Source organism: Lepidochelys kempii, chromosome 2 (assembly GCF_965140285.1).
Source record: "Lepidochelys kempii isolate rLepKem1 chromosome 2, rLepKem1.hap1, whole genome shotgun sequence".
Taxonomy (NCBI): domain Eukaryota; kingdom Metazoa; phylum Chordata; order Testudines; family Cheloniidae; genus Lepidochelys; species Lepidochelys kempii.
In genome coordinates, this window is record NC_136381.1 from 48,957,036 (window position 1) to 48,984,953 (window position 27,918).

Consider the following 27,918-nt stretch of genomic DNA (forward strand, 5'->3'; position numbering starts at 1 on the left):
GCAAGCACCGCGCAGCCAGAGTCCACATCCTGAATCCTCTGCCCTAGGTCGGAACCCCCTTGCGCACCCAAACTGCCTTCCAGACCCTGCACCCCAACCTTCTGCCCCAGGTCGGAACCCCCACCCTCACCCAAACTCCCTCCCAGAGCCCACACTCCCTCCTGCACCCCAATCCTCTACCCCAGCCCTAAGCCCCCTCCCAGAGCCTGCACCCCCTCCCACACCCAAACCCCTGCCACAGCCCTGAGGCCCCTCCTGCACCCCAAACTGCTCATTCCCAGCCCCACCCCAGAGCCCACACCCCCATCTGGAGCCCGCACTGCTACCCCAGCCCAAAGCCCGCTCGCACACCCTGAACCCCTCATGTTTGGTCCCACTCTGGAGCCCTCACCCCCTCCTGCATTTCAGCCCCCTGCCGCAGCCCAATGAAAGTGAGTGAGGGTGGGGGAGAGCAAGTGATGGAGAGAGGGGGGCTGGAGTGAGTGGGGGTGGGGCCTCAGAGAAGAGACAGGGTGAAGTTGTTCAGTTTTGTGCCATTAGAAAGTTGGCAACCCTAGCTAGAAGGAAGAAAGTGGTGGAAGAGCTGCAAGGGGACCGTCACAGGTTTTGTCTGTCTCGCTATTCCCCCAGTTAGTCCTTCTTGTCCCTTGTAACAGCAGCGTTAAGAGATCCTTAACTTTCACTTAACTATGATCTTCTAGGACTGAAATTGTGGTTCTACTGGCATGTATCAAACCATGTCCTTTGAGAAAACTGCTAGTTAGTTTCTCAAATTAAATCTTCTGATGAGACTTCCAAAAACCACTAGTGCAAAACAGACGTGACACTTATATTGGCATGGGAGGCAAAGAAGAAACAAACAGGAACCTGTAGGCAATTTTTATTGACCAACTAAATTAAAATGAGCATTTGAGGGGGGAAAAACAGCTAAAAATAAGATTCAGTCAATTATTATCTGATAAAGGGGAAAATACTTGTATCTATGATCTTAGTTTTTGTTTTGTTTCCATTGTGCTATGTATAAAGGTGACCATTAATACATTTTGTAAAATCTGTGAAAAACTTTTTAAAAATGTTCTTCTTCAGTATTCACAAATTGTTTCTGTTTGTGCACTCTAGAACTATAAATTAACTGAATTAGAAAATAGGAATGTAGTTGTTAATTTTTGTTCTATGTCTCTGGGAAATGCACTCAGCAATCCAGACAATATTTCTGCTTTCTTGTTCCTTCAGCTTGACATAAGCGTAGAACACTCCAAAATGGAACTGGTTATTGAAGGCAAGCACATTCATTTTTACCTAAGGAAAAACATTAAATCAGAACTATCTTTAAAATGATGCATTAAAGAAGAATAGGATTCTTAAGCACTTTACAAATTTAACTAACTATAACGAGGGATCTGCCCACTAAAAGCATGATCAAAATGCAGCAATGTCTGGTTTAATTGCGGCAACTCTTTAACAGATCACAGAAACATCATCCAAGAATTTAGGGCAGGAAATAAATGCTGTCTCCTATGGATATTGCAGAGGAAATTTCAGTAACTGGTTTATAATTGCTTGAGATGGAATTTGGCCATACCATGAGGCTTTAAACCTGCAATCACACACTTTCAAAGGGTGCCCTGGCATTTGTTTTACTTAGAAAGTGAAGCCTTCTGTTTTGTCTCCTCCAAATATACCAATTATAATAGTGCAGTGTGTCCTAACACAATGTTGGGTTATTGGGTCAGTATAGACTCAGAAGAAATAGCACTATCTACTGAATGACGACCACCACTCCCTGTCACAGATGAGTAAAATTGTTTTGATAGTAATACATTTAGAGGTGGAACGTCTTACCTCATGTTCAAAAAATGCATCTTCCAGTGTCTTTTCTCCCGTACCATTTCCTACCCCTTCAAACATAGCCTTGTATTCCTAGAAGCACAAACCATCACCAATGAGAAATAATATGTTAATTCATCCTATTTATCAAAATCAAACAAACCTTCTCTACATTAAGTAATCTTTCTGTAAATAGGAACCCATGCAGACTGTACTTGATTGTCTAGAATGCATGGACCATGCAAATATGCACTGAAGGAGAAAAATAGTGGCATTTGCCCTTGCTTGTCCTCCCCTTTTCCCTCTGAACTTCACAATTTAAATAAGAGAACTGTAAGGGGTTTGCTATTGCATGAGTACAACTACCCCATTTACTTCAGGACTTCTTCAGTGACTTAGAAACACATTTTCAGAAAGGCAGCCTCCATCTTGTGAATGCAGGTCAAGTAGCTAGAAGCACAAAAATCATGCTTGCATTCACAGTTCGTTTAGCAGATGCAAAATATGGGTGCAATCTGTATGTATTAATTTGTGATGCAACTTGTGTTGTAGAAGGGAGGCTGAACCACAAAATTCACTACAAAGATCTGATAGAAAGATCTGATGTTTTTTTTTTTTTTTGTGAAAGGAGGGCACCAATGTAGCGCATCTGGTGAAGATGCATTACATCGACAGGAGAGCGTCTTCTGCTGACATAGCACAGTGTAGACACCGATCAAGACTGCTGCAAGTAGCATTCGCTTAGTCTCTGTTGCTTCACCCTCCTCACAGAGAACGTTTGTGTGTGCATGTGTGACATGCCTCTCCAGTGGCAGTGCAACTTGTGTAGGAGCCATGCTGCCAGTGGACAGGGAGGTCCTATGGGGGCTTGGACCCCTTTTCTGTAAATCCCTATGATCTGTAGGTTTGGAAGAATACAGCCTGCATTTTCATGGCTGCCTAAACCCCTCTTCCCTGAGGTAACAACTGAGAAGCAGCGGTGCCAGTTAGGTGAGGGCTCTAGATGCGGAGGCAGCCCCACACACCAAGGTTTTTGCACTTACTCAAAGTACCATGGGCTGTGGAACTGGAGAGGGATATCCCAATCACTTTTAAGCAGTGATCCTGTGCTAAATCAGTACAGCTGCTGCCGGAGCAGTCTGGAGCATCACTCCAGCTGAGTGGTCACAACACCAGTGAAATTTGTCCCCACCACTGCTCTGTTCAAACAGAGGGGCGACTGGGCTAAATGATGTGGCAGCCCGGCACATGGGGAGCTTGTTTCTGTACAGAGTGCAGAAGAATCTACTGAGAACTTGACTGCTGGCGGTACTGGCTCATGCACTGTGCAGGTAAAAGAGAGGGGAAACTCTCCGGCTGAGGGAGGCCTGGGTCCCAGGGTCCCTACAGGATGGGGGTGGATACATGGGGACCAGAACTACCTTGGGACAAGGGGGAACCATAATCTGCCAAGAAATGTCAGACTTGTCTTCACTGCCAAAAAATGAACCTGAGTTTCTTGGGACCTTTGTGGTATGGGAACAGTTTTGCTTGTAGGAAGGTATGATTTGGCCCTACTTTCATGTCTCTGTGATGGGCATTTGTACTACACTAATGCAATAACTTCAATGTTCTCAATTTCCTGTACTGAAAGCCTTTGATTCAATATACCGTCATTTTGGATCCTTTGAATTTGATACTTGGGTTGGATACTTGACTTTTTAAAAAATGTTTTCATCTTGTAGTGCAGGGCTTTTCTTGGAAGCCAACATCCTGGAATATTGAAAGACATTTGAAACATCTTACATACTGCATAGTAATCTGCCACACACTTCACTTGCTCATAGTCCTCTGCGTTGGCCAGGAGATGTAAGCCTTCTGGATAAAGTTTTCCACAAGTTGGATATAGTTTCTCTCTGTCGTCTTTACTCAGCTCCGTGCCAAATGAATTAATGGTGATGATAAAGGCACGTCGGTCTGCTTCAAACTTAATTCATAAAACAAAACAGGTAACAGACTTAATTAGATGTCTTGATTCTAAAAAACAGCATAATAATGAGTGCTAGTGTTTAATGCCATGAGTAGTCCCATTAAAGTCTAACAGGACTACTCAAATCAGTAAGTGCTACACTTGGTAGAAAGTGTTTGCAAGAAGTAGGCCCTATGATTTTTGATACTACGTATTGGATGACTGCTCTATGTCATCTCAAAAGCTTGTCTCTCTCCCCAACAGAAATTCATCCAATAAAAGATATTACCTCGCTCCCCCTTGTCTCTCTAACGAGAAATTAAGAAAGTTAAGCTTTCATTCTATGACTCTTGCACTGACGTCTCATCCCATCCACTGCCCACCCCCTCATTTCCCTACTTGCTTCTCAAAACATTTAATTCTGCAGACTACTAGGAAATCTTTTCCCTTTCCCCCTTGTAGATTTAAGTAACATTGCTCAACACATTTAAACAAAAAAAAAAAAAAAAAAAGAGAGAGAGAGAGAGATCAAAAGTAGACCGCATTTATTTCAGTAACTTCAGGTCTCTGGAGAGCTGCTATTGAGATTAAAGGTGAAATGGAAAAGTTTAAAAATAATTGCTACATGTGCAGAGGACTTAAAACAACAGATAAGGACGTAGGAGAGGTGAACTGAAACATTTTGCCTGCCAGGTTCTAGCCTCCAGGTTTCTGTGTTTTCTCTGCACTAAATGATTACTAACACCTAAAGCAGAGGGCTATGTTTCTTCTGACAGCTTTAGATGTCAGTTCTATCTACTGCTGCAGGGAAAACTGTAAAATTCATGCCAACATATAGGCCTTGTTTTGTTCCTCTGCACAAGAGAAAATTTCACTTATCACCCTGAGGGATTTAATTCATATTTTAAAGATAAGTGAAAGTTTAAATGATCTTTAAGTTTACCAATTATTTTAATGACTTGGGACCAAAATAGCTTTTTTTCCTTTCTTCTTTTTTTAAAGCACAGTACCTTTTTAAAAAAAGTTATGGCTCAGCTAATTACTGGGCTTGCTTGAGAATTATCCAGATCAAAATACAGCCAGCATGAGCAGAATTTAAGCAGTGTGAAGTGCTTCCGAGTGTGTGAACTTTCAGAATGCTTTGGTGAGCAGAGAATTACAGTTTTCTATTGAGCAATATAATTTGTTTACATTTTAGCAGTTGCAACATTGTTTTGCAAATTTAAGAACAGATTTACATTCTTAGATTCTGAGCATGGACTAGAACAAGTTCTAACAGTGACCTGATTGCACTGGCATGACTTCAGCATAGGGAAAGAGAATAAACAATGGGGAAATGATTAGAAAATAAGTGTGCATGAAAAGATTTCTGGTTAATAAGTAATAGAGCCAAATCCTACTTGCCTTACTAATGTGAGTAGGCACATCAACTCCAGTAGGTCTACTTTCATAAGTAGAGAAAGCAGGAGGATTTGACCTATAATGTCTATATAGGGTGACGTTTAGCCATTATATCTATAGTATTTTGAGGACAATGTACATTTAAATTATATTTAAATATGGTAACTTCTTTAGTTTGGGGAATGATCATGCAACCCTTTCTTATGGTTATAGTTCCATTGACTGCAGAATGGCTGCACGTTTGAGTAAGGTTTGCAGGGTGAGACCTGAGCATATGTATGAAAGTACGGTATAAATGGCAACTTCTTCTTCATCCGTATAATTAAACTTCTTTATTAGATGTCTTTATAAAAAGACAGACGTTTCAACACATATCCTTAGATTAGTTTAATGTTATGGGGGCTAATGCTTCTATAAAGAACTCTACACTGATAGCCGGCTGATCTATATGCAAAAATGCTTAGCATGGGCATACTCTTGTTCCCACTGAAGTCACTGGTAAAACTCCCATTGACTTCAACTAGAGCCGGTCGAGAATTTTGTATCTGAATTATTTTCTCATGGAAAATGCTATTTCTGCAAAATGGAAACTTTCCACAAGAAAATCTCAGTTTGTGCAGAAAGTGGAAATGAAATATTTTATTTCGGATCAGACCAACCCAAATAGGAATATTTTGTTTTTTATTCTGTTGTTTCATTCTGAATCAGTTCAATAAAACATTAAATTGCATTTCCATATCAACTCATAGGCCTCCATTCTCTCCAATAGTCTGAGCTCCCTGGAGGACTACATCTCCCATAATGACAGGTTTCAGAGTAGCAGCCGTGTTAGTCTGTATTCGCAAAAAGAAAAGGAAGTCTTGTGGCACCTTAGAGACTAACCAATTTATTTGAGCATAAGCTTTCGTGAACTACAGCTCACTTCATCAGATGCATAATGCTGTAGCTCACGAAAGCTTATGCTCAAATAAATTGGTTAGTCTCTAAGGTGCCACAAGTACTCCATCTCCCACAATGCAACACAGATTTCACTCTAACCAAGCTCTGTATGGCACATCATGGGAGATGTAGGGCAGTCTCCCTGCCTGGCCTACCATAGATGAAAATGGGGGCATCAAGCTTCTGAGATGCCTTATGGGAGTTGTAATGTAGTATAATGGGAAATGCAGTTGAAAATTATTTTAAACAAAGCACTTTGCTTCATTACAACAAATGAAACATTTCAGTTTTGTGAATGTCAAACTGTTTCATTTGAAAACTGTCAAAACAAAACATTTCAACATTTCTGAATCAGTTATTCTGGAATTTCTGTTCCACAGAAAAATTCAAAATTTCTACTGTGTGCCAATTTGGGGTGAAAACAAATGTGTTGAAATGTCTGGATTTCCTGCAGGATGGAAATTTCAAAAGTCACTCAGTTCTGACTTGGAGAATTAACTTCAAGGGGACCAGAATTAGACCAACAATAAGCACTTTTGAAAATCAAGGCTCTACGACACTGTATTTCTGCCAGTTAATACCCTTTAAAAATCAGTGATTTGAGACCTTCAATATCAAGACCTAATGTCAGGGGGAAAGGTGTTAGAAAAATCTAAATCAGCTTTTTTCCTTCCTTATACCAAGTGTATTAACAAATGTAAGAGATCTCCGATACTACTGCACAGGTTGGTAACTCTTCTACTGTGGCAGTTATAGAAAAATACTAACTGAGGCTGACTCCTCTCTTGAAATGGAATGGCTACTTTTGTAAGTAATTGTTGAATTTGGACCTGAAACAAGTGTTTTCATCAGATCCTAGTAAACCAGTTGTCACTCAGAGAAAAGTTGAATGTCAGGCAAAGTAGTTTCACAAATCGGGAAAAGAAGGAAGGAGCAGGAAAAGCACTTTAAATAATTGAGCTAGAAAAGCCTCATGGAATACTTAGATGCGTAAGGTCTGCACTCTTCTTACCTCAAGAACAGGGCACATTATTTCTGCTGTGGTGCCTCCTTGTTTTTCACAGAACTTATAAAAAGCCTCGAGATAAGACTAGGAGAAAAGAGGGAGAAAAAGACACATTTTATATAGAACTTCATTAAGGCCCCAGTCCATCAAAGCACATAAGCATGTGGGTATTCCAGTTGAAATTGATGGGATACTTACATACTTAAAGGTAAGCATGCGTTTAAATGCTTTACTAGATTGAGCCTGAAAAATTAAAATGTCTTCCTCTTAAAATGTTAGCCCTGGTCTACACTAGGACTTTAGGTCGAATTTAGCAGCGTTAAATCGATTTAAACCTGCACCCGTCCACACAGTGAAGCCCTTTATTTCGACTTAAAGGGCTCTTAAAATCGATTTCCTTACTCCACCCCTGACAAGTGGATTAGTGCTTAAATCGACGTTCCCAGCTCGAATTTGGGGTACTGTGGACACAATTTGATGTTATTGGCCTCCGGGAGCTATCCCAGAGTGCTCCATTCTGACCGCTCTGGACAGCACTCTCAACTCAGATGCACTGGCCAGGTAGACAGGAAAAGAACCGCGAACTTTTGAATCTCATTTCCTGTTTGGCCAGCGTGGCAAGCTGCAGGTGACCATGCAGAACTCATCAGCACAGGTGACCATGATGGAGTCCCAGAATCGCAAAAGAGCTCCAGCATGGACCGAACGGGAGGTACGGGATCTGATCGCTGTTTGGGGAGAGGAATCCGTGCTATCAGAACTCCGTTCCAGTTTTCGAAATGCCAAAACCTTTGTGAAAATCTCCCAGGGCATGAAGGACAGAGGCCATAACAGGGACCCGAAGCAGTGCCGCGTGAACCTGAAGGAGCTGAGGCAAGCCTACCAGAAAACCAGAGAGGCGAACAGCCGCTCTGGGTCAGAGCCCCAAACATGCCGCTTCTATGATGAGCTGCATGCCATTTTAGGGGGTTCAGCCACCACTACCCCAGCCGTGTTGTTTGACTCCTTCAATGGAGATGGAGGCAATACGAAAGCAGGTTTTGGGGACGAAGAAGATGAGGAGGAGGAGGAGGTTGTAGATAGCTCACAGCAAGCAAGCGGAGAAACCGGTTTTCCCGACAGCCAGGAACTGTTTCTCACCCTAGACCTGGAGCCACTACCCCCCGAACCCACCCAAGGCTGCCTCCTGGACCCAGCAGGCGGAGAAGGGACCTCTGGTGAGTGTACCTTTTAAAATGCTATACATGGTTTAAAAGCAAGCATGTGAAAGGATTACTTTGCCCTGGCATTTGCGGTTCTCCTAGATGTAGTCCTAAAGCCTTTGCAAAAGGTTTCTGGGGAGGGCAGCCTTATTTCGTCCTTCATGGTAGGACACTTTTATCACTCCAGGCCAGTAACACATACTCGGGAATCACTGTAGAACAAAGCATTGCAGTGTATGTTTGCTGGCATTCAACCAAAATCCGTTCTTTCTCTCTCTGTGTTATCCTCAGGAGAGTGAGATATAATTCATGGTCACCTGGTTGAAATAGGGTGCTTTTCTTCAGGGACACATTCCTGCTGTGCTGTTTGCCTGTGGCTGAACAGAAATGTTCCCCGCTGTTAGCCACGGGGAGGGGGGAGGGTTGAGGGGGTAGTCACGCGGTGGGAGGAGGCAAAATGCGACCTTGTAACGAAAGCACATGTGCTATGTATGTAATGTTAACAGCAAGGTTTACCCTGAAAGAGTGTAGCCACTGTTTTATAAAATGTGTCTTTTTAAATACCGCTGTCCCTTTTTTTTTCTCCACCAGCTGCATGTGTTTCAATGATCACAGGATCTTCTCCTTCCCAGAGGCTAGTGAAGCTTAGAAAGAAAAAAAAACGCACTCGAGATGAAATGTTCTCCGAGCTAATGCTGTCCTCCCACACTGACAGAGCACAGACGAATGCGTGGAGGCAAATAATGTCAGAGTGCAGGAAAGCACAAAATGACCGGGAGGAGAGGTGGAGGGCTGAAGAGAGTAAGTGGCGGGCAGAAGACAGGGCTGAAGCTCAAATGTGGCGGCAGCGTGATGAGAGAAGGCAGGATTCAATGCTGAGGCTGCTGCAGGACCAAACCAGAATGCTCCAGTGTATGGTTGAGCTGCAGCAAAGGCAGCTGGAGCACAGACTGCCACTGCTGCCCCTCTGTAACCAACCGCCCTCCTCCCCAAGTTCCATAGCCTCCACACCCAGACGCCCAAGAACGCGGTGGGGGGGCCTCCGGCCAACCAGCGACTCCACAACAGAGGATTGCCCAAAAAAAAGAAGGCTGTCATTCAATAAATTTTAAAGTTGTAAACTTTTAAAGTGCTGTGCTTAAAGTGCTGTGTGGCATTTTCCTTCCCTCCTCCACCACCCCTCCTGGGATACCTTGGTAGTCATCCCCCTATTTGTGTGATGAATGAATAACGAATGCATGACTGTGAAGCAGCAATGACTTTATTGCCTCTGCAAGCGGTGATTAAAGGGAGGAGGGGAGGGTGGTTAGCTTACAGGGAAGTAGAGTGAACCAAGGGGCGGGGGGTTTCATCAAGGAGAAACAAACAGAACTTTCACACTGTAGCCTGGCCAGTCATGAAACTGGTTTTCAAAGCTTCTCTGATGCGTACCGCGCCCTCCTGAGCTCTTCTAACCGCCCTGGTGTCTGGCTGCGCGTAACCAGCAGCCAGGCGATTTGCCTCAATCTCCCACGCCGCCATAAACGTCTCCCCCTTACTCTCACAGATATTGTGGAGCACACAGCAAGCAGTAATAACAGTGGGAATATTGGTTTCGCTGAGGTCTAAGCGAGTCAGTAAACTGCGCCAGCGCGCCTTTAAACGTCCAAATGCACATTCTACCACCATTCTGCACTTGCTCAGCCTGTAGTTGAACAGCTCCTGACTACTGTCCAGGCTGCCTGTGTACGGCTTCATGAGCCATGGCATTAAGGGGTAGGCTGGGTCCCCAAGGATACATATAGGCATTTCAACATCCCCAACAGTTATTTTCTGGTCTGGGAAGAAAGTCCCTTCCTGCAGCTTTTGAAACAGACCAGAGTTCCTGAAGATGCGAGCGTCATGCACCTTTCCCGGCCATCCCACGTTGATGTTGGTGAAACGTCCCTTGTGATCCACCAGAGCTTGCAGCACTATCGAAAAGTACCCCTTGCGGTTTATGTACTCGCCGGCTTGGTGCTCTGGTGCCAAGATAGGGATATGGGTTCCGTCTATAGCCCCACCACAGTTAGGGAATCCCATTGCAGCAAAGCCATCCACTATGACCTGCACATTTCCCAGGGTCACTACCCTTGATATCAGCAGATCTTTGATTGCGTGAGCTACTTGCATCACAGCAGCCCCCACAGTAGATTTGCCCACTCCAAATTGATTCCCAACTGACCGGTAGCTGTCTGGCATTGCAAGCTTCCACAGGGCTATCGCCACTCGCTTCTCAACTGTGAGGGCTGCTCTCATCCTGGTATTCATGCGCTTCAGGGCAGGGGAAAGCAAGTCACAAAGTTCCATGAAAGTGCCCTTACGCATGCAAAAGTTTCGCAGCCACTGGGAATCGTCCCAGACCTGCAACACTATGCGGTCCCACCAGTCTGTGCTTGTTTCCCGAGCCCAGAATCGGCGTTCCACAGCATGAACCTGCCCCATTAGCACCATGATGCATGCATTGGCAGGGCCCATGCTTTCAGAGAAATCTGTGTCCATGTCCTGATCACTCACGGGACCGCGCTGACGTCGCCTCCTCGCCCGGTATCGCTTTGCCATGTTCTGGTGCTGCATATACTGCTGGATAATGCGTGTGGTGGTTGATGTGCTCCTAATTGCCAAAATGAGCTCAGCGGCCTCCATGCTTGCCTTGGTATGGCGTCCGCACAGAAAGAAGGCGCGGAACGATTGTCTGCCGTTGCTCTGACGGAGGGAGGGGCGACTGACGACACGGCTTACAGGGTTGGCTTCAGGGAGCTAAAATCAACAAAGGGTGTGCCTGTACATCAAGGAGTATTTCAGGCAGGACTGCACGGAGGGTTCCAATAAGAAATGGTGCACCAAAGTTATCGTTGTTATTGGAACAAGGAGGTTAGCCTGGCCTCTGATTGATACATGGCTAGATTAACCTCGCTGCGCCTTCTCTGTGACTGACTGCAGTGTGATCTAGACAGGGGAGGAGGAAAATGAGTCCAAAACAAATCTGGTCTATGTCTTGTTCTGACCCACTCCATCGAGCCTTTACATCTTTGGCTGGCAGCAGACAAAAAAGGCGCGAAATGATTGTCTGCCCTTGCTTTCACGGGGGGAGGGAGGGTGGGAATGGGGTCCTGACGATATGTACCCAGAACCACCCGCGACAATGTTTTAGCCCCATCAGGCATTGGGATATCAACCCAGAATTCCAATGGGCAGCAGAGACTGCGGGAACTGTGGGATAGCTACCCACAGTGCAACGCTCCAGAAGTCGACGCTTGCCTCGGTACTGTGGAAGCGCTCCGCCGAGTTAATGCACTTAATGCACTTAGAGCATTTTCTGTGGGGACACACACACTCGAATATATAAAACCGATTTCAAAAAAACCGACTTCTATAAATTCGACCTAATTTCGTAGTGTAGACATACCCTTAGTAACGTCTAAAGGATGTAATGGACAAATACTGCACTCTCCCTGCTCTCCAAAGAGGGTGCTGAAGGCCTCTGGACTCCAGATCCAATGAACTGCCACTGCACAGGAAGCAAATGGCTGAGGGAAACTCAGCAGTCCAATGCAGAGGAGGGGTTTGGGGACAGGTGCTACAGCTGTGAGTCTGTAACTAGGCGGATACATGAGCTAATCTCTGCCCCATGCCTCTCAAAACCCTGAGTTAGGTCACATCAGCCAACAAAGCTACTGCAGCTTGGGGCTGTACAGCACATCCACTGCCACTGTGACCTGGTGAGGAGTCTCACTCCAATTGCCTTGGAACTTTCTCAGCACATGATCTGTTTAGTGAAACCCCTGTGTGCCCGAGAAGTAAACTTTGTGTTAGTAAATATTTTTCTGAGTTACATGCTGTTTTTCCTATGATCCCCTCTGAGGGCATTGTTACTTTTAAGTTGTGGAAAGACATTTGCTACAACATCACAGAATCTTATTAAAGGAAGCAGTCTCTAGCTCCACATAATAAACAGCTAACCATAAATGGAGGCAACCTATTGAGAATCTGTCTGTGGGGTTCCATGATGGACCCAGGACAATACCATCTGGAGGAAGGGCTAAACAATTCATTGATAAAATTCAGAGCTGACATTAATCTGAAGGCAGGGAAAGCGGAAATTCTTAATAATTTAGAAGATATTGAATGATCCCCCAATAATTTGGAGGAGTGAGAAGAGAGGGATATAAAGAGATTTAACAAGGATAATTTAACAAGCATTGCACATAGGATATAAAAATTAAAGCTATATGTTATAAGAAATGAGTGGCTGGACAGTAGTAATGTGGGAGAATAAAAACCCTGGGTGTAATTGTTGATGAAAATGTAAATATGAATGGTAATAATGCACTGAATATTTAAAAAGCAAATGCAGACTTGGGAGGTATAAATAATACTTGTAAGACCAAATGAATAGTTTTTCCCTTTTGCACTATTACAGGAATATTGCATACAATTTGGGGCATCAGCTGTGAAAGGAAGAAAGAAAATAGCTGAACAAATAGGATACTAAAAGGTTTGAAGAGAATGGATTAGGACGAAAATTTATGGGAATGAAATATGTATAGTCTGGAAATAGCCTATGATATGATATGGTCCTATGTACTAATTAATATTCGTAAAGCACTGAGAAGATGTAAATCACTATGCTACAGTATCACTGCATGCTACAGTAAACATCCAATAAGTGCAGAATGAGATACTACAAAGAAGAAATTGTTCTCACAAGCTGCTGTAGCAATGCTACAGACTAGAAAAAGCAGGATTAAAATTAAGCAAAACACTTAGTTTAAATGTAGAGCTGGTTGAAAAAATTAACACACTTCATCAATTTTTCCCTTTTGTCAACATTCAAAAATGTACACTAAAACTTCAAAATTTGAAAAAATTCAATCAACTCTACTGATCATAGACAATGTCAATAATGAACTCTACTAAATGGAATTTAAAGTGGTAGAATCGAAGTAATTAGAAATCTTCAAGTTATTTACCTTTTGTAAATAAGAGAAAGGTTAGTCATGCCAAAAATTGTGGGAGTCTAGAAAACCTATTATGGATGTCTTAAGATCCAACAATGCTGTGATGTTTGGTTGACAACTTAAAATGACTTTTAGTTAATCGTAAGCAAATGGATTAAGACACTAGTTTACACCCACAGCATTTTCATTTTAAAAAATAGAACATGATGATAGTTCTCAAATTCCAGATGTTCTATCATTTTCTTGTGATTTTTTTTCACTTTTATAGGAAGTTTACAGTATAGTATTCTAAGAAGCATTTACCTTGTACAGTTTGTTTCGCATTATTTCAATGTTCATTTCATCCAAGTCATTTTCAGACAAGCAGTCTTGAAAGAAAGGAGCTGAAAGCAGAAATTGTTAAATTACAGAATAAATTCATATGGAGATATGTGAGTATCCCTGACCAGTAGCAATCTACAAACTCTGTGGTAGCGATCAAGGAGTTGTGGTTTCAATAAAAGGTAATTTGAGGGGGAAGTGGGAGGAGAAACAGAAAGGTAAATATGTGAAATCCTCTTAATTTTTCTCTATATGCTGGGATTTTGCTACAAGGGAAATCAATCTAGCTGTCAGTGCCCAAATCTCCAGAGAGCATCAGATGGGGATGCCTAACAGAGTAATTATTTTAAGGCCCTAACCTACTCCCTAGCACTTAGCACAAGTAGTTGGGCTGGGCTTTGGGGAGATTTCCAGAGTGGAATGAAGAGAAGAATCTTCCTTCCCAGGTCATGGAGCTGCTCTGCAGAGGGTACTCCAGCCCAATTGGTGGTGTAGCCTCCCTTCCCTAGCCATACCTCTTCCGTGTGTGTTTTTGTATATGGGGAAGGACCAGAGGCTCCATATAACAAAGGATCCTCCAGCCCCAATCTTTCCCCAGTCTATCCCTGCTCTAGCTCCTTTACGCAGGGAATGCCTACAGAGTGGGGCTCAACATAGCACATAGGGTGCACACAAAATCCTATCCCACTTTGCGCAGTTGAATAACTTAAAATTACTGTAAGTGTAACTAACAAAGCTATGCCAATTGTTCACCATATTCTTTTGCTTGTATATTATATCCACAACCTCATTCCTTGGTCTGTTTTATCTTTTGATTGTAAACCATTCAATGCAGGGATCGGCTCTTTCTGTGTTTGCACTGTGCCAAGCACAATGGGTGCCCACACGCAGCTGGGGCTTTTGGGCACTGCCATAAAATAAATATTTAATAATAATAACTGGTGCCATTACCAGGGACCTTGGCGCCTAAAGAGACATGGGCAGGAGTTGTCCTAAATGATTCATTTATGGAAACAGCTGTTGGCATATGTTTACAGTACACTTCTGAAATAAGAATTCAAACATTATCAGAGTCCCTTGATATTTCTGAAAGTAAGCTATAAAAATTTGATCTAGAGTAGCATATTTTCTATATGTGACTTCTATTCGGGTTAAATAAAAATTGTTAATCAACTGACTTATTTTAAAATTGTTTTGTGAAATGCACAAAATACCACTTTAAAAAATGCATCTTGTCCTGCAATTCACTTGCCAATTACTCATAGGTTAAATTATCAAATCATATAATATCTGGTGAAACAACTGCTGGTGTGTTCTGAAATGAAATTATCAGGAATATGTGAAGAGGAGCATCTGCAGACAGATCATTACATTTTCATACCTAATGGTGTGTCAACCAAAATTGCATTGAATAGCTCTGCAGGGTTTGGGGCAATGCTGACTGCTTCCATTTGCTCAAAACTGCCCAAAGGGTGGCACTTGGGAACAAGTTCAGCTATGGGTCGCTGATGCAGTGTACCAGTTATCAACAGAATCACGTTGTCAATCATATAGCTGTACCTGAGTTTGAAAAAAAGGTTACAAAACAACATTATTTATTTCTTAAATATAAAAAAAACCCCTACAGACCATAAACCACCAAAGGACTTGCTCTGTTTTCATCTATTCAAATATCAACATCTCACAGACAGAAAAATGGCTGCTAGATAACCTTAATTTTGAATGCTGGTGTTGCTTTGACATATAAGTGCTTTTGGACTTGTTCTAAAGAAAGGAGTAAGCATGAATGTATGGTAAGTCTTCTTATGCAGCATTGCAGCCTCAGGATGTGATTCTGATTTAAGATCTACTAATATATTGCATCAAAAGTACATCTGATGAACTAGAAGCTGTTGCTATTTGGGGATACTGCTGTTTCCCATGGGGAACATAAGGATAACTGCAAGTATCTAACGTGCCTGTATTCAAAGTTCCTCTAGAACCACTTCTGCTGATGGAGTTATTCTTTTAAGTGAGCTATCATGACTGGTGGACACTATAACTACAGAGCTCAGGGGAAGATCCTGGCCTCCTGCAGATCCCTCAGCATCCTTGAGACCAGCCCCATGGCTATAGGGATCCTCACAGAGATTTCTTCCCTCTTAGCAGTCTTCTGTGGGTTTACTATGAGAGTGAATGATCTGGACCTTTTCAGTAACTCTGAAATTGAAATGCAAAACCTATCATTCATGGACATCATGTTGCTATGACCCTGAGGAACTTTGGGGCTGTAACACATGTGGACAGAATAGATTTCCATAGTGTTTTACCTGTGACATTTAAAGAATGGATATTACTCTTCAGTTTTGTTTCGCTGATTCTGAATTTCCTATGCAAATTTTGAAAGGAGATTAAAGGATTTTGGACATGTAGCTTAGTGAAGTGAAAGGTATGTGATGTACTACGAAAGTACTATCCCTACTGCAAAACACCACAGTGTATGCTGATGGGGGAGGGGAATGTGTGCATGCAAAACTGTGAAATGAAAACAGCAATAATTTTTGAATGAAATTCTGTAAAATAAGAATTGTGAATTTTGCATGGTTCTAGTGCATAACTGTCCTAGTGCGGTCTTTCAGAATCACCATGTTTATTAGTCCATGCACAAAATTAACTCAGCAATCTTTATGATGATACTGAGGAAAAAATTAATGATACTTTACTTTTGTGTCAGGAAAAAATATTACTACCCCAAACTAAGCTGGGAAGTAAAGTCTTGCAAGTTTGTCACAGTCACCATGTATTAAAAGATAAGATAAGAATGTGTACTGAAGTGTTTACTACAGAGAAGAGGTGATTTTGCTAAAGCATCCAAACCAACATAAATCAGGTCTATGTTCTCTCAGTAATATGTTGTTAAAGTCAAGACCAGATCAAATAGCACTTAGATCTTTCAAAAATAAAGCTACTAGGATCTAAACATCTCACTAAAGACCACAGAAATTCATATTTAGATTGCCACCTTGAAACAAGATGCAGAGTTTGCTATCTGGATGGAAATATAGAGTATGTACTCTGCATTAGAACTCCTATCTTCTATATCATTAGTTTCTTCATCTTGCCCCAAAAATCCAAACCCTAATTTAAAAACAATTATCTTTTGAAAAATGTAAATTTCTCCTCCCCATCTCACCTCCTCCACGCCAAACAAGTAATACAACTTTGAAACTGTTAGTTCATGATGTAACAAATAAGAACAGACTTTTATTTAGATTTCTAAACACTGAGTTACACTTTTTAAAAATGGTACAGTATTAAATAAATTTCACTTATTGGCCAGCTGTGTGTAAATTGCGAGAACAAGAAATTTACCCTGACTTACTTTGAATAATGTGGCAATTGAAATAAAGAGGTAACTTAACTTACGTGATAAAGTTCAGAAACATGGCAAGTGGCTCAAAGGCATGGTTTCTAAAGTATTGAAATTCTGTGAGTAATTTGTCTTTCAGTTTGTCATCAATGGTGGAAATGGTGAGAGGGCCAGTTTCATTGGCCAAGAAGTTGCCATAGTCTGTGGTCTGTAGATGTAACTTCAAGTCTACAAATAGATTCAGAAGAGACCATGAGGATAAACTGTCACAACACTAGAAATAGATCCAACTGGAATAACTTTACATATTTCGGTGTTTTTACCCTATATTTCCATATTAAGACTTGATCATCTTCCAGTGAAGTCAAAGGGAATTTTGTCATTATCTTCATTTAGAGCAAGTGCAGGGCTAGCACAGATTTGCACCTTCCTTTCCTAACCAGGCTTTTTTACATATTATAGGAGATGCAAATTGTACGTAGCTCCTCAGAGGTTGTCTTAGGGCAGGGCTGCCGTAATCTCCATAGAGTCCCACCAGTGACACTGCAGTGGTGATGGGGTGAAACAGCACATTCTCCCACCTGCTCTATCTCACCTCTTCTCCAGTCAGCTTTATTCACTACCCACATCCTAAGCGTGCGGTTGCACCACCGTAACCTGCCTCCAGTTGACTATCTGTCCCCAGAGCTCCTGATTTATGTGGGTAGAAGCTGGGATAAATCAGGAGTGAATCTGGCCCTATAACTTTATTAGAGAATTCTTCCATTGTTCAGATTGATTATTTATATCTCCAGGAGGACTATGGTCTTATATATATGAAGATATATCAGCACTCAGATGTATACTTGTAATGGTACTGCTTAGCCCAGAAACAGGCTCCAGCCAAGTTCTGTACAGCACAGCTCAAGAAAAGTCACTCTGATGCTCTTCTGACATTTGGGCCCTGACATTTGGACTTTTCTAACTTCTGCTGTTAGCAACTCCAAAGGGCTATTCTAGAAGCTGGGTCATAGACATAGGAAAATCCTGTCCATGCTTCCTGCACTGGGAGGGTCTGCGGAAGTCACTACAGAAACCCTATGCCACCAAAGGATTCCCAATATGAGTTCCCTTAACTATTGTCCCCTGGCTTTATGACCATTTTCCAATACTGATGGTAGAACAAGGGATTTGGATTTATTTTTAGTATTCAGACCTGTTCAGCATTCATTCCCTTTTAAAAAAAAAAGCCACTGACATATTCTAAAATAATAGCTTCATATGCTCTAGTGGCACTATTGTAAGTGATAGGGTTTGGGATAATATCTTTTTTGTGATTCACAATTATTACATTTACAAATGAATTCCAAAGTGGCAGTTAGCAAAAAGTAGTAGACTTGCTATAGTGCCTTGATAACAAAGCCTTTCTGAATACTGTACAAATGTTCTGTTGCGCTCAATAACATACACAGAGTAACCACCCGACTGGGCCCATTATAGTGATTGCATTCAACACACTCCTTTTGTCAAACTAACTCACTCCAGTTAGTACCTGTGCATCTGCTAGTGTTTCTCTAGGTCTTCCTGCACCAGACTGAATGCTGCCAGTATTAACTAATTCCTTATGAAGGAAATCATGTTAAACAAGTCTTTACAATATTAAACACAAGATTCTGTTGACAAAACATTTGTAAAGGTTATGTCCTTTCAAGCACATAGACAATGGAGTCAGATAACTGGAAGTATCCAGAGTGGTGCAGTACAGGTTTCTTTTCTAACTGAAAAAATACTCAGCTTAATCTCGCTAGATCAAGGAAAAATATAAGCACGATAAAACAATCCAACATAAATATAATTATGCTTAAAAACAAGTCTAAATATATTAAAAATCTTTTTATACTCACCCATATTTTGTATCACATACGTACATTTTCTATGAAGATGAAAAGTGATAATTTAGCTTTTTTTTTTTTTTAAATATATCAAACTAATATGTAGAGGTTAGAGTACATTACTGCGTCATCAGAGAGGAATAGGAGTCAAGCTTCCTGTGATCTATTTCCAACTGTGCCACTGACTCATTTGCCTTGATTTACTCCTCACAAATGCACTCCTAGCATCTTGGGATACAGCTACTCTACATTGTATTCCACTGAATGCATCTGATGACATGAGCTGTAGCTCACGAAAGCTTACGCTCAAATAAATTGGTTAGTCTCTAAGGTGCCACTAGTACTCCTTTTCTTTTTGCGAATACAGACTAACACGGCTGCTACTCTGAAACCAGACACTCTTAAGGGGCCTTCCTCTCTGGAGTGAGGTGGCTAGTCAATCCATACTGCATAATCCAGACACCAGTCTCAAGTATCAAGCTCTGCAAAGAGCTGTTAACATGCTCCCCTGATAAGATCATCAAAATATGTATTGTATGCAGTGTTGTAGCCATGTTAGTCCCAGGATATTAAAGAGACAAGGTGAGTGAAGTAATATTTTTTATTGGACCAACTTATGTTGGTGAGAGAGACAAGCTTTTGAGCTTACACAGAGCTCTTCAGGTCTGGGAAACTAAGAAGTGTCAGTGCTAAATACAAGGTTTGAACAGAATGTTTAGCGTAAGTAATTATCACATATTTCAAGGTGAAGTGGCCTCTTAACACCCCATCAGTCATAGGGAGGAAAGGGGAGGGGAGAAGCTGCTGGGGGAGTTGTTAGTGGGTTACAGATTGCTGCAATAAACCATAAATCCAGTGTTTCTAATTAGTCCATGATTTTCGGTGTCTAGCAAAGTTATGAATGTAAGCTCTCAGGCTTGTCTTTTGAAAGTGTTGTGAAGGTTTCCTTTGAGGAGCAGGACTGATAGGTCAGATATAGAGTGATCACTTTTGCTACAAGTGTTCGCCTACAGGCGATAGTGTGTTTTTGGCTATGACTACACTAGAGACCTAATAGCAGCACAGCTGTACTGCTGCAGCTGCACCACTGTAAGGTCTCCCATGTAGCCGCTCTATGTCAACAGCAGAGAGCTCTCCTGTCAGCATAATTAAACTACCCCAATGAGTGGCGGTAGTTATGCTGGTGGGAGAGTGTCTCCTGCTGACATAGCACTGTCCACACGGGCATTGCTGTCAGTGAAACTTACGTCTGTCTGGGTTTTTTTAACCACACCCCGACCAACAAGTTTTACTGACAAAAGTACTAGTGTAGACATAGTCTTTGCCTTCTATCATTTTCCTGTAAGAGTTCATTAAAGAGTGTAGTGATTGTCTGGTTTCTCTCACATCATTGCTATTGGAGCATTTAGTGCATTGGATAAGGTACATCACAGGTTGTGACAAGGATGGTTAGGACTCATGGATTGTCAAAGGTGTGTTGTGGTGGGAGGGTGTTGCAGTGAAGATATGTTTGCAGGTTTTGCATCTGTTGTTCTGGCAGGGTTTGGTGCTGCTTTTGAGGTAGTGTGTTCTGGTCTACGGGGAGCTTGCTTCTGATGATTAGCTTGGAGAGGCAAGGGAGTTGTTTGAAGGGCAGAAAAACTTTTTTCAGGATGTGGTCCCTGTCAAGTAATGGTTGTAGTTGTAGAATATGTATTGAGCTAACTGGGAAAGAAAATTCCACCTGTGACCAGCTTGTATTATCTGCCCCATCACTGCTGACTGAGTTTGGCCTCATCACACATGCCAAAGATGAAGAAACTCTGAAAAATTATTAAAGTAACAAACCTATTAAATAGATCCCTGCTCCTCTTGCTGGTAAAAGCCAGAGAACAGTAGCTATGCCCACTACTAATGGAAATAGTGACTCCTTCAGAGAAGCACATTAACCAAATTACTTGAAAAAATTACATCGTTCATCCAGTCCTCAAGAAGCCAACGCTTGACCCTGAGGAGCTCTCCACTATTGTCCAGTCTCCAACTTCCAGTTCCTGGTCAAAATAATTGAGCAAGTAGTAACCACCAAGCTCCAACAACATGTGACATCAGCCAACATCTTTGTTGCCTCACAATCAATGTTTAGACTGGGGAGAGCAAGGAGACTGCTCTCACAACATTAAAAAACTGTCTCCTCATGGCCATGGACACAAGGTAAGATCTCAGTGCCCATACTGCTGGACATCCCTTCAGCTTTGACACAGTGGACCCAAAGTATTACTAATACACCTACATGATATAACAGGAGTAAATGGCCCATCACTACAGAGACGCCAATCATTCCACTCCAGCAGAACTCAGAGTGATGATGAGTAACTGCTCCTTCTTCTAAAACCCCTTACCTGCAGGATCTCATGGGAACCCACATCATTTATTCCTTTCAGTATCTACATGAGACCGTTGGGGGAGAGAGAGAGAGGGAGATGCCATGCCTTTAGCTGCCAATAAGTTTCCACCATAAGTGATGCTCACAGTTCAAACACCTGTTTTTATTTTCATACCTCTTGCAACCTCCCACCTCCCCCCAAAAACCTGTGCCTCAAGCAGAGTTTAACCCCGTAAAGAAAGAAGTGTCAGACTCCACAAAGTCCACAAGGGACTTTGCTATTGCTATTGATTTTTATGCTGAAGGCACTCATATGCTATGGTGATGGTGAGCAGTATAAAACTCTAAGATAGCTAGGGACAGCAAAGGCAGTAGCATTTCCTTCCTATGGAGGTCTACCTTCAGCTGCAGCTGGGACTCCATCGAAGAGGATTCCCTGGGAACTGCTCCCAAAAAGCACTGAATCAGCCCATCTGTTTATCTTCTGTATTTTATATTGCCCCCACTACTGTAGCATCTGAGCACCTCACACTCTTGAATGTGTTTGTTGTCCCAACTCCCTTGTGAGATCGGAAAGTGCTATTATCCCTATTTTACAGATGGGGAACTGAGGTACATACTGAGTGATATGCTCAAGGTCACACAGGAAGTCTGTGGTGGAGCAAGAAATTGAACCAGGTCTCCTGAGTCCTAGGATAGCAATCTAACCACTGAAACACCCTTCATCTCTCTACCATATCCCCCAGTGCTTTGTCCCTGCATCATGCCTTATGGACATCATCTAGCTCTGGCTGGACTTTCCACTGCTAGGGTCACAGCCTATATTGGGACAGGTAAGGGCCTACTTAGAGGGCCTACTCTCACTGATGTTAATGGTAGCAGAATTGGGCCTCTAATTCTTCTGTGACTTAGCTACCTACCTAAGAAATAAGAAATTAGTACTATCCTCTTTGCACATTGGTGTTATGAGGGTAAAATATTGAGGGTGAGACCCTCACCAATGTGCCAGCTCCTAACTTTGTGTAAAAGGGCCAGAATGGCATAAGGGGACCCTAAAAGCCCCAGCTGAGGCTGAAAGAGGATTTCCCTCAGCACACGTACTGTGGAGACAACCATAAGGCTTCCTTTCAATAACCCCATCACAGGTCCTGATGTATGGACTGTGTTGTGGGCAGGGAAGCAGTACACTGATGCAGAGATTCCTGGCTGTGTGGCAGCCCCTCAAAAATTGCAGTAACTTAGACAGGAGGCCTCTCCTGCACTTGGAGCAGCCCATGACCCCCCATATTAGCCCCTTCTCCCTCTGGGCTGAGTATTCACTGCCACTCTTGACTCATCCTAAGATTTTCAAGGAAGTGCAAAGTTCTAACCTACAGTCTTGTAGTTATTATTATTAGGATATAGTGCATGTAAATCAGGGGTGGGCAAAATACAGCTCACGGGCCGGATCCAGCCCATCTAACATTTCTGTCCAGCCCGCCAGGTTCTTTGGCTGCCCCCTCGCAATCTCTGGGCCACTAAAAGTTCCGCAGTGCAGCGGGGCACTCAGGCAGGCTGCGTGCCTGCCGTGGCCCCACACAACTCCCGGAAGTGACTGGCTACTACTGGCATGTCTCTGCGTGCCCCTGGCTGGGGGGAAGGGGGAGACAGCTCTGCGCACTGCCCCCGCCCCCAGCACCATCCTCACAGCTCCCATTGGCTGGAAACCAGCGAATGGGAACTGTGGGGGTGGTGCTTGCAGGCGCAGGCACAGGCAGCGCACAGAGACCTGCTACCCCCTCCCCACAAGGGGCACGCAGAGACTGCCAGCAGCAGATAGCTGCAGCTGCTTCCAGGAGGGGACACAGTAGGCAAGTAAGCAGTCTGTCTGAGCCCTGCTGCACTGCCGGCCAGGAGCCACCTGTGGTACGTGCCTCCCGGCCAGAGCCTCCACCTCGCACCACCTCCTGCACCCCAACCCCCTTCCCCAGGTCAGAACCCCCTCCTGCAACCTCCCAGACCCTACACCACAACCCCCTGCCCCAGCCCAGAGCCCTCTCCTGCACCAAACTTCCTCCCAGACCCCACACCTCCTCCATTAATATAGTAGAAATGTGCGGCCTGTGACAATTTACCAAAATTTGTGGAGTGGCGAAAATTATTGCCCACACCTAATGTAAATAGTAATGGGTGTAATTCTGACACTCTGGTTTTGGTTGTCACTGTTAAATTTGGGGTATATGAGGGAATCTAGTATTATTTTTTTAAACTGCCAAATGCTACTAAGGAAGAAAACACTGAAGAGTTAAATGGGGAGAATACAATTATACAAAAGCCCATGACAGAAGGGGGATTGCTACAGACTACGGCTCTAATGTGTGTGGATTCTAAAGTAAAGTTAAGATTAGGAAGCAAGATTTAAAAAAAAAATCCTCATTAGAATTAATTTATACTGCAAAGCTCATTTAGAGAAGGATCTTGGCTTCTTACACTTATCTGTCTGTAAAACATCATGAACACATACAGTACTTTTGAAAGGCAGATACATTTTTAATAATTGTTTTCTCTTTAACAATATCTTAATTTTTAAATGAACCAGAATTTCTTTAGTGTTGTTTCTGTTTTTCCAGAACCCCATTAAGTATTTTCTTGAATGATCACTTTTTGAAAAGATGGGGTATTTTTTTAAATGTATGAAAAATAAGATTTTTCTCAAAGTGAGGAATTTCTTCACTCTTTGAGAAAACAGCTATGGAGCTAATTTATACTCTGAGGAGACTCAGGGAACATCACCTGTTTGTCTCCTGGAGAGCACAGAAGACATAAAGGAAGAAAGATCACTGTGTTTAATAACTCAGTCACTCTGTCAGTTATTTCTCTCAGCATTTTGAAGTAGAGCTTGTACATTCATTGAGCAGGAGATATTTGTTTCATGGAAATTACCTGCTGTAGCTGGAATATATCTGTAGAATTGATAAGTTCCTTAGGCCATATTCACTAGTACAGAAAGGTTACAGGAACTGGTCACACTTCCAAGCTATTGTAAGATCCACTAGTCCAGCCTTGTAAGGAGGGAGGGATGAGTGTTGTGGGCAAGTTTCAGCTTCCTACCGATTCTGCTACCATCACTGCAGAAGCAAAGCTGCTAATTTTCCAGACACAATGAACTTGCATTTCTAGTCATTATGCTGATAATTTTACCTAATACAATTCCTAAGTGTAAAAGATTTTGGTTAAATAATTGCTGTTATTACTCTCAGATACAGAAGAAAGTCTGTGTTCATTTACTTGCAAAAGAAGGTTTCTGCTTGTAAGTTGTTTTTTCAGAAATGCCTGGAGAAGGATCATCTCCTTATCTATTCTCACAAATCTGCATGATCTAGTCTGTGGCCAGTCTGACCCGCAGAAAAGCTGCTTTGGAAACAACTGCATGTTCCCGTCTCCTCTGCAACAAAGTCACCTTCACAAAAGCCTTTCTTCGTTTAATAGTAATACAACTTTATCTCCCTAAAACCCAGTTTTTCCCTCACTTTAAATGGAAACTCTCTTAATGATCTAAAAACCATGCAGTAACACAGTCCTAAATCCTATGGGAAAATCCTATGGATTTAGTACCAAATGATAAGCTTTTTCCAGGTTTTTGTGAACCATCCTATACAGATATATAATTCTGTGTAGTATGGTGAAAAAACTGTAAGTAGGGTATCAATCCCTTTGAAAATCTCAGCCTATAGATTCATTGAGTAACTTCTATAGAACCATATTGACTTCACTCCTATTAAATAGGATGAGGAGTAATGGTCTCAAGTTGCAGTGGGGGAGGTTTAGGTTGGATATTTGGAAAAACTTTTTCACTAGGAGGGTGGTGAAACACTGGAATGCGTTACCTAGGGAGGTGGTGGAATCTCCTTCCTTAGAAGTTTTTAAGGTCAGGCTTGACAAAGCCCTGGCTGGGATGATTTTGCTGGGGATTGGTCCTGCTTTGAGCAGGGGGTTGGACTAGATGACCTCCTGAGGTCCCTTCCAACCCTGATATTCTATGATTCTATATTCTCTAGCATGTTTCCAAAAGGGAAAAACAGGATTACTACTTGTTTTCAATTACATTATCCCTTATCATCTTTCTTTTTCTCACCTTTCTCTTTTTTAACTTTCATCAGTGATCTAGCCAACAGTATTTGTCTCTCGATAAGGTAAACGAACAGACTCACCTTCCAGTGTTTCACACTGCACTAGGTTGATGTAGTCTGCATTCGTCAAGATCCCAGCTTTAAAACCTCGGACCAGCCCCTCCAGGTAGCCATGGTCCACATTGAAGTAAAACTCTGAGTACCCCAGCATGGTGATGAAAAGGGCTTAATCTCTGTGCTGTTCTGTGGAAGTGACAGCCTTGAGTACTAAGTCTTGTGCTTCTCTTTTGAAGGTGATGACGAATAGTCACTAATTTCCAGTCAGCTCGTGGTTGGGTTTTCTGACTTGTTTCTTCCTGTTTATTGCTCCCAGTGTAGTTTGGCTATACTTTGCTTGATGCTTACAAAACACCAGCTAATCAGCCAGACAACAAATATAACTCCTTCCTGTCAGAATCAGAGCTGGGATCTGCTATGGGCTAAGGAGAGACAGAAGAAGGGGCAAAGGATTTAACCACTTTTTACATAAAGTGATTTGGAGCTGGACTTAGAATGTACAATTAAACTTGAATTGGATTTTCATACTTCTTGAATATATTAGGGTCAGGTTTTTTTAGGTCATCTCTGATCAGATATTGAAGAATGATTGCACTCAATTGCCTGAATGCAGATGCTGCTATTCAAGAAACTCATATAATTTGTAAATGTCTGGTTTTTACAAAAGAAAAAATTGTCTTTTGCACTCCTGTGTAGAAAGCAATGTGTAAAAAATGCAAGATTACTACCCTGATGTCCTACCTCATCCTGAAGTGTGATGGGGTATACAAAGCCTGCATTGGTGAGGAAAGGGTTAATGACCTTCTTTGGGCTTAATCAGTCCTGCCCTGCTACACCTGCCGTAGGTTTCAGGCTTGGAGAGAGTAGTTAAAAGGGAAGAACACAACTTAGCTGGGGGCTGACTGGGAAGAAGATCAAATCTCCAGCTCTCACTCAGAGAGAGAAGCCTGTCTGGGTTCAGGAAATGTGAGAGACACTGCTGCCTTCCAGAGCCTCCCTAAAGGAAGTAAGGCCTGGCATGTCATTATTGTCTCTTACCTGTGCCTGGCTTGTTCATGTGTGGTAAGACTGTGACAGCCAGATAAACACTATCTGCCCAAGACCTTGGTAGTTGTTTGTCCCGACACCTGGAGTGACTTACCTTACAATACTTCTTGATTTTTTTCCCCATCAGTCCTTCCCTCTGGCTGATTCTGTCACAGTCCAGGAGAACAGAATGCAAAAATTGAGACAAATACTGAATACTTCTGGTGTGTACTAAGAGATGGAGTCAGCACCTCATCCCTCTTTGTGTCAGGCCTGATCCAGAACACACTGACTTCAATGAGAATCTTTCCATTGATTTCAATGGGCATTGGATCAGGCCCAAACATTCCAGCCAAGAAAGGATCCTCAGCGAAGTTCCTGACCTTCATAGGCCTTGGGAATGAGCATCTAGAGGTCACCTCCAAGATACGACTTCCCCAAAACTGTGTCAGGATACTCAAGCTCTGGTCATTCAAATGTCAAAGTACCTTATTAAAATACAGATCTTACAAGAACAATCTCATTGATGTAAATTCAATGGTCTTTTTAGGCTTCCCCCTTTTGATTTGGACTCAAAATAAAATTTCAACTTGTGTGAACTTGATCAGTAATGTGTTAAGCTTAATTGATATAAGAATGATGACTGTCTGACTTGGTCATTTCCTGTGGTGTTTCACAGCTGCTGTTGAAAGGCATTTTCTAAAATTAAAATGTGTATGTGCTAATTATCATCAAATTGATCTCTTGGATCAGAAGTGGCTGCACACTTGGCCTTAAGCTAAAAAAGGGGAGGAAAAGGACTTTAATGCCTGTTAGATGAGACTTGTGTGTATACTTGATTAGTGCTCAGCTGCATTGAGATCAGGTGCATAGCACCTCCCTTGTGGTGTCAGGGAGAGGGTTAAGCCAACAGCAAAAACTACAATAGCTGTCTGCCCTCTGCATTTAAACACTCAGCTTCATTTTCAGCGCTTTGAATGGCTTCAATGTAGTATATAAATGGAACATAGGCTGTGATCAATTACATTGAAATGTGGCTGTAGTCAGAAAAGTAACTATCTAAGATGGCACTCTCTTGGGCAGCACCTCTTCCCTGTGAGCCAGATGCTAAAGGGCCTCAATCTGATCTCCAATTTTGTGTCTATAACAGGGATCGGCAAATGATTATATTTACATCTCTACCACCTAATATGTTTGATGTTTAAATGGTGTGTCCTTTCACCTGCAATTGGTTGTAGACCAGGGATCTGCAATCTTTGGCACGCAGCCTGTCAGGGAAATCCACTGGCAGGATGGGACGGTTTGTTTACCTACAGCGTCCACACGTTCAGCCGATCGCAGCTCCCACTGTCCGCGGTTCACCGTTCCAGGCCAATGGGGGCTGCGGGAAGCGGCAGCCAGCACATCCCTCGGTCCGTGCTGCTTCCCGTAGCCCCCATTGGACTCGAATGGCGATTTCTTGAAAATCAAAATGTGTTTTGGGTCAAGTTTGTAAGCAGAGCTCATCCAACTATGGAAGAG

The 27,918-nt window shown here is 42.5% G+C and overlaps 2 protein-coding genes across 2 annotated transcripts; one reads left to right on the top strand and one right to left on the bottom strand.

Moving 5' to 3' along the window:
* Nucleotides 1–871: 871 nt before the first annotated feature.
* ATP6V0D2 (ATPase H+ transporting V0 subunit d2) lies at nt 872–25,593 on the bottom strand. The gene is made up of 8 exons (XM_073329370.1): nt 25,396–25,593; nt 17,029–17,200; nt 15,005–15,183; nt 13,606–13,685; nt 7,128–7,205; nt 3,617–3,793; nt 1,843–1,920; nt 872–1,299 (listed from the first exon to the last, which is right to left on the bottom strand). Exons 1-8 carry the CDS (start codon nt 25,523–25,525, stop codon nt 1,138–1,140), a joined length of 1,056 nt encoding a protein of 351 aa, XP_073185471.1. The 5' UTR covers nt 25,526–25,593; the 3' UTR covers nt 872–1,137.
* On the top strand, nt 7,756–9,435 carry LOC140905875 (uncharacterized). The gene is made up of 2 exons (XM_073329368.2): nt 7,756–8,338; nt 8,915–9,435. The coding sequence occupies exons 1-2, from the start codon at nt 7,756–7,758 to the stop codon at nt 9,433–9,435; spliced, it is 1,104 nt and encodes a 367-aa protein (XP_073185469.1).
* Nucleotides 25,594–27,918: the final 2,325 nt, after the last annotated feature.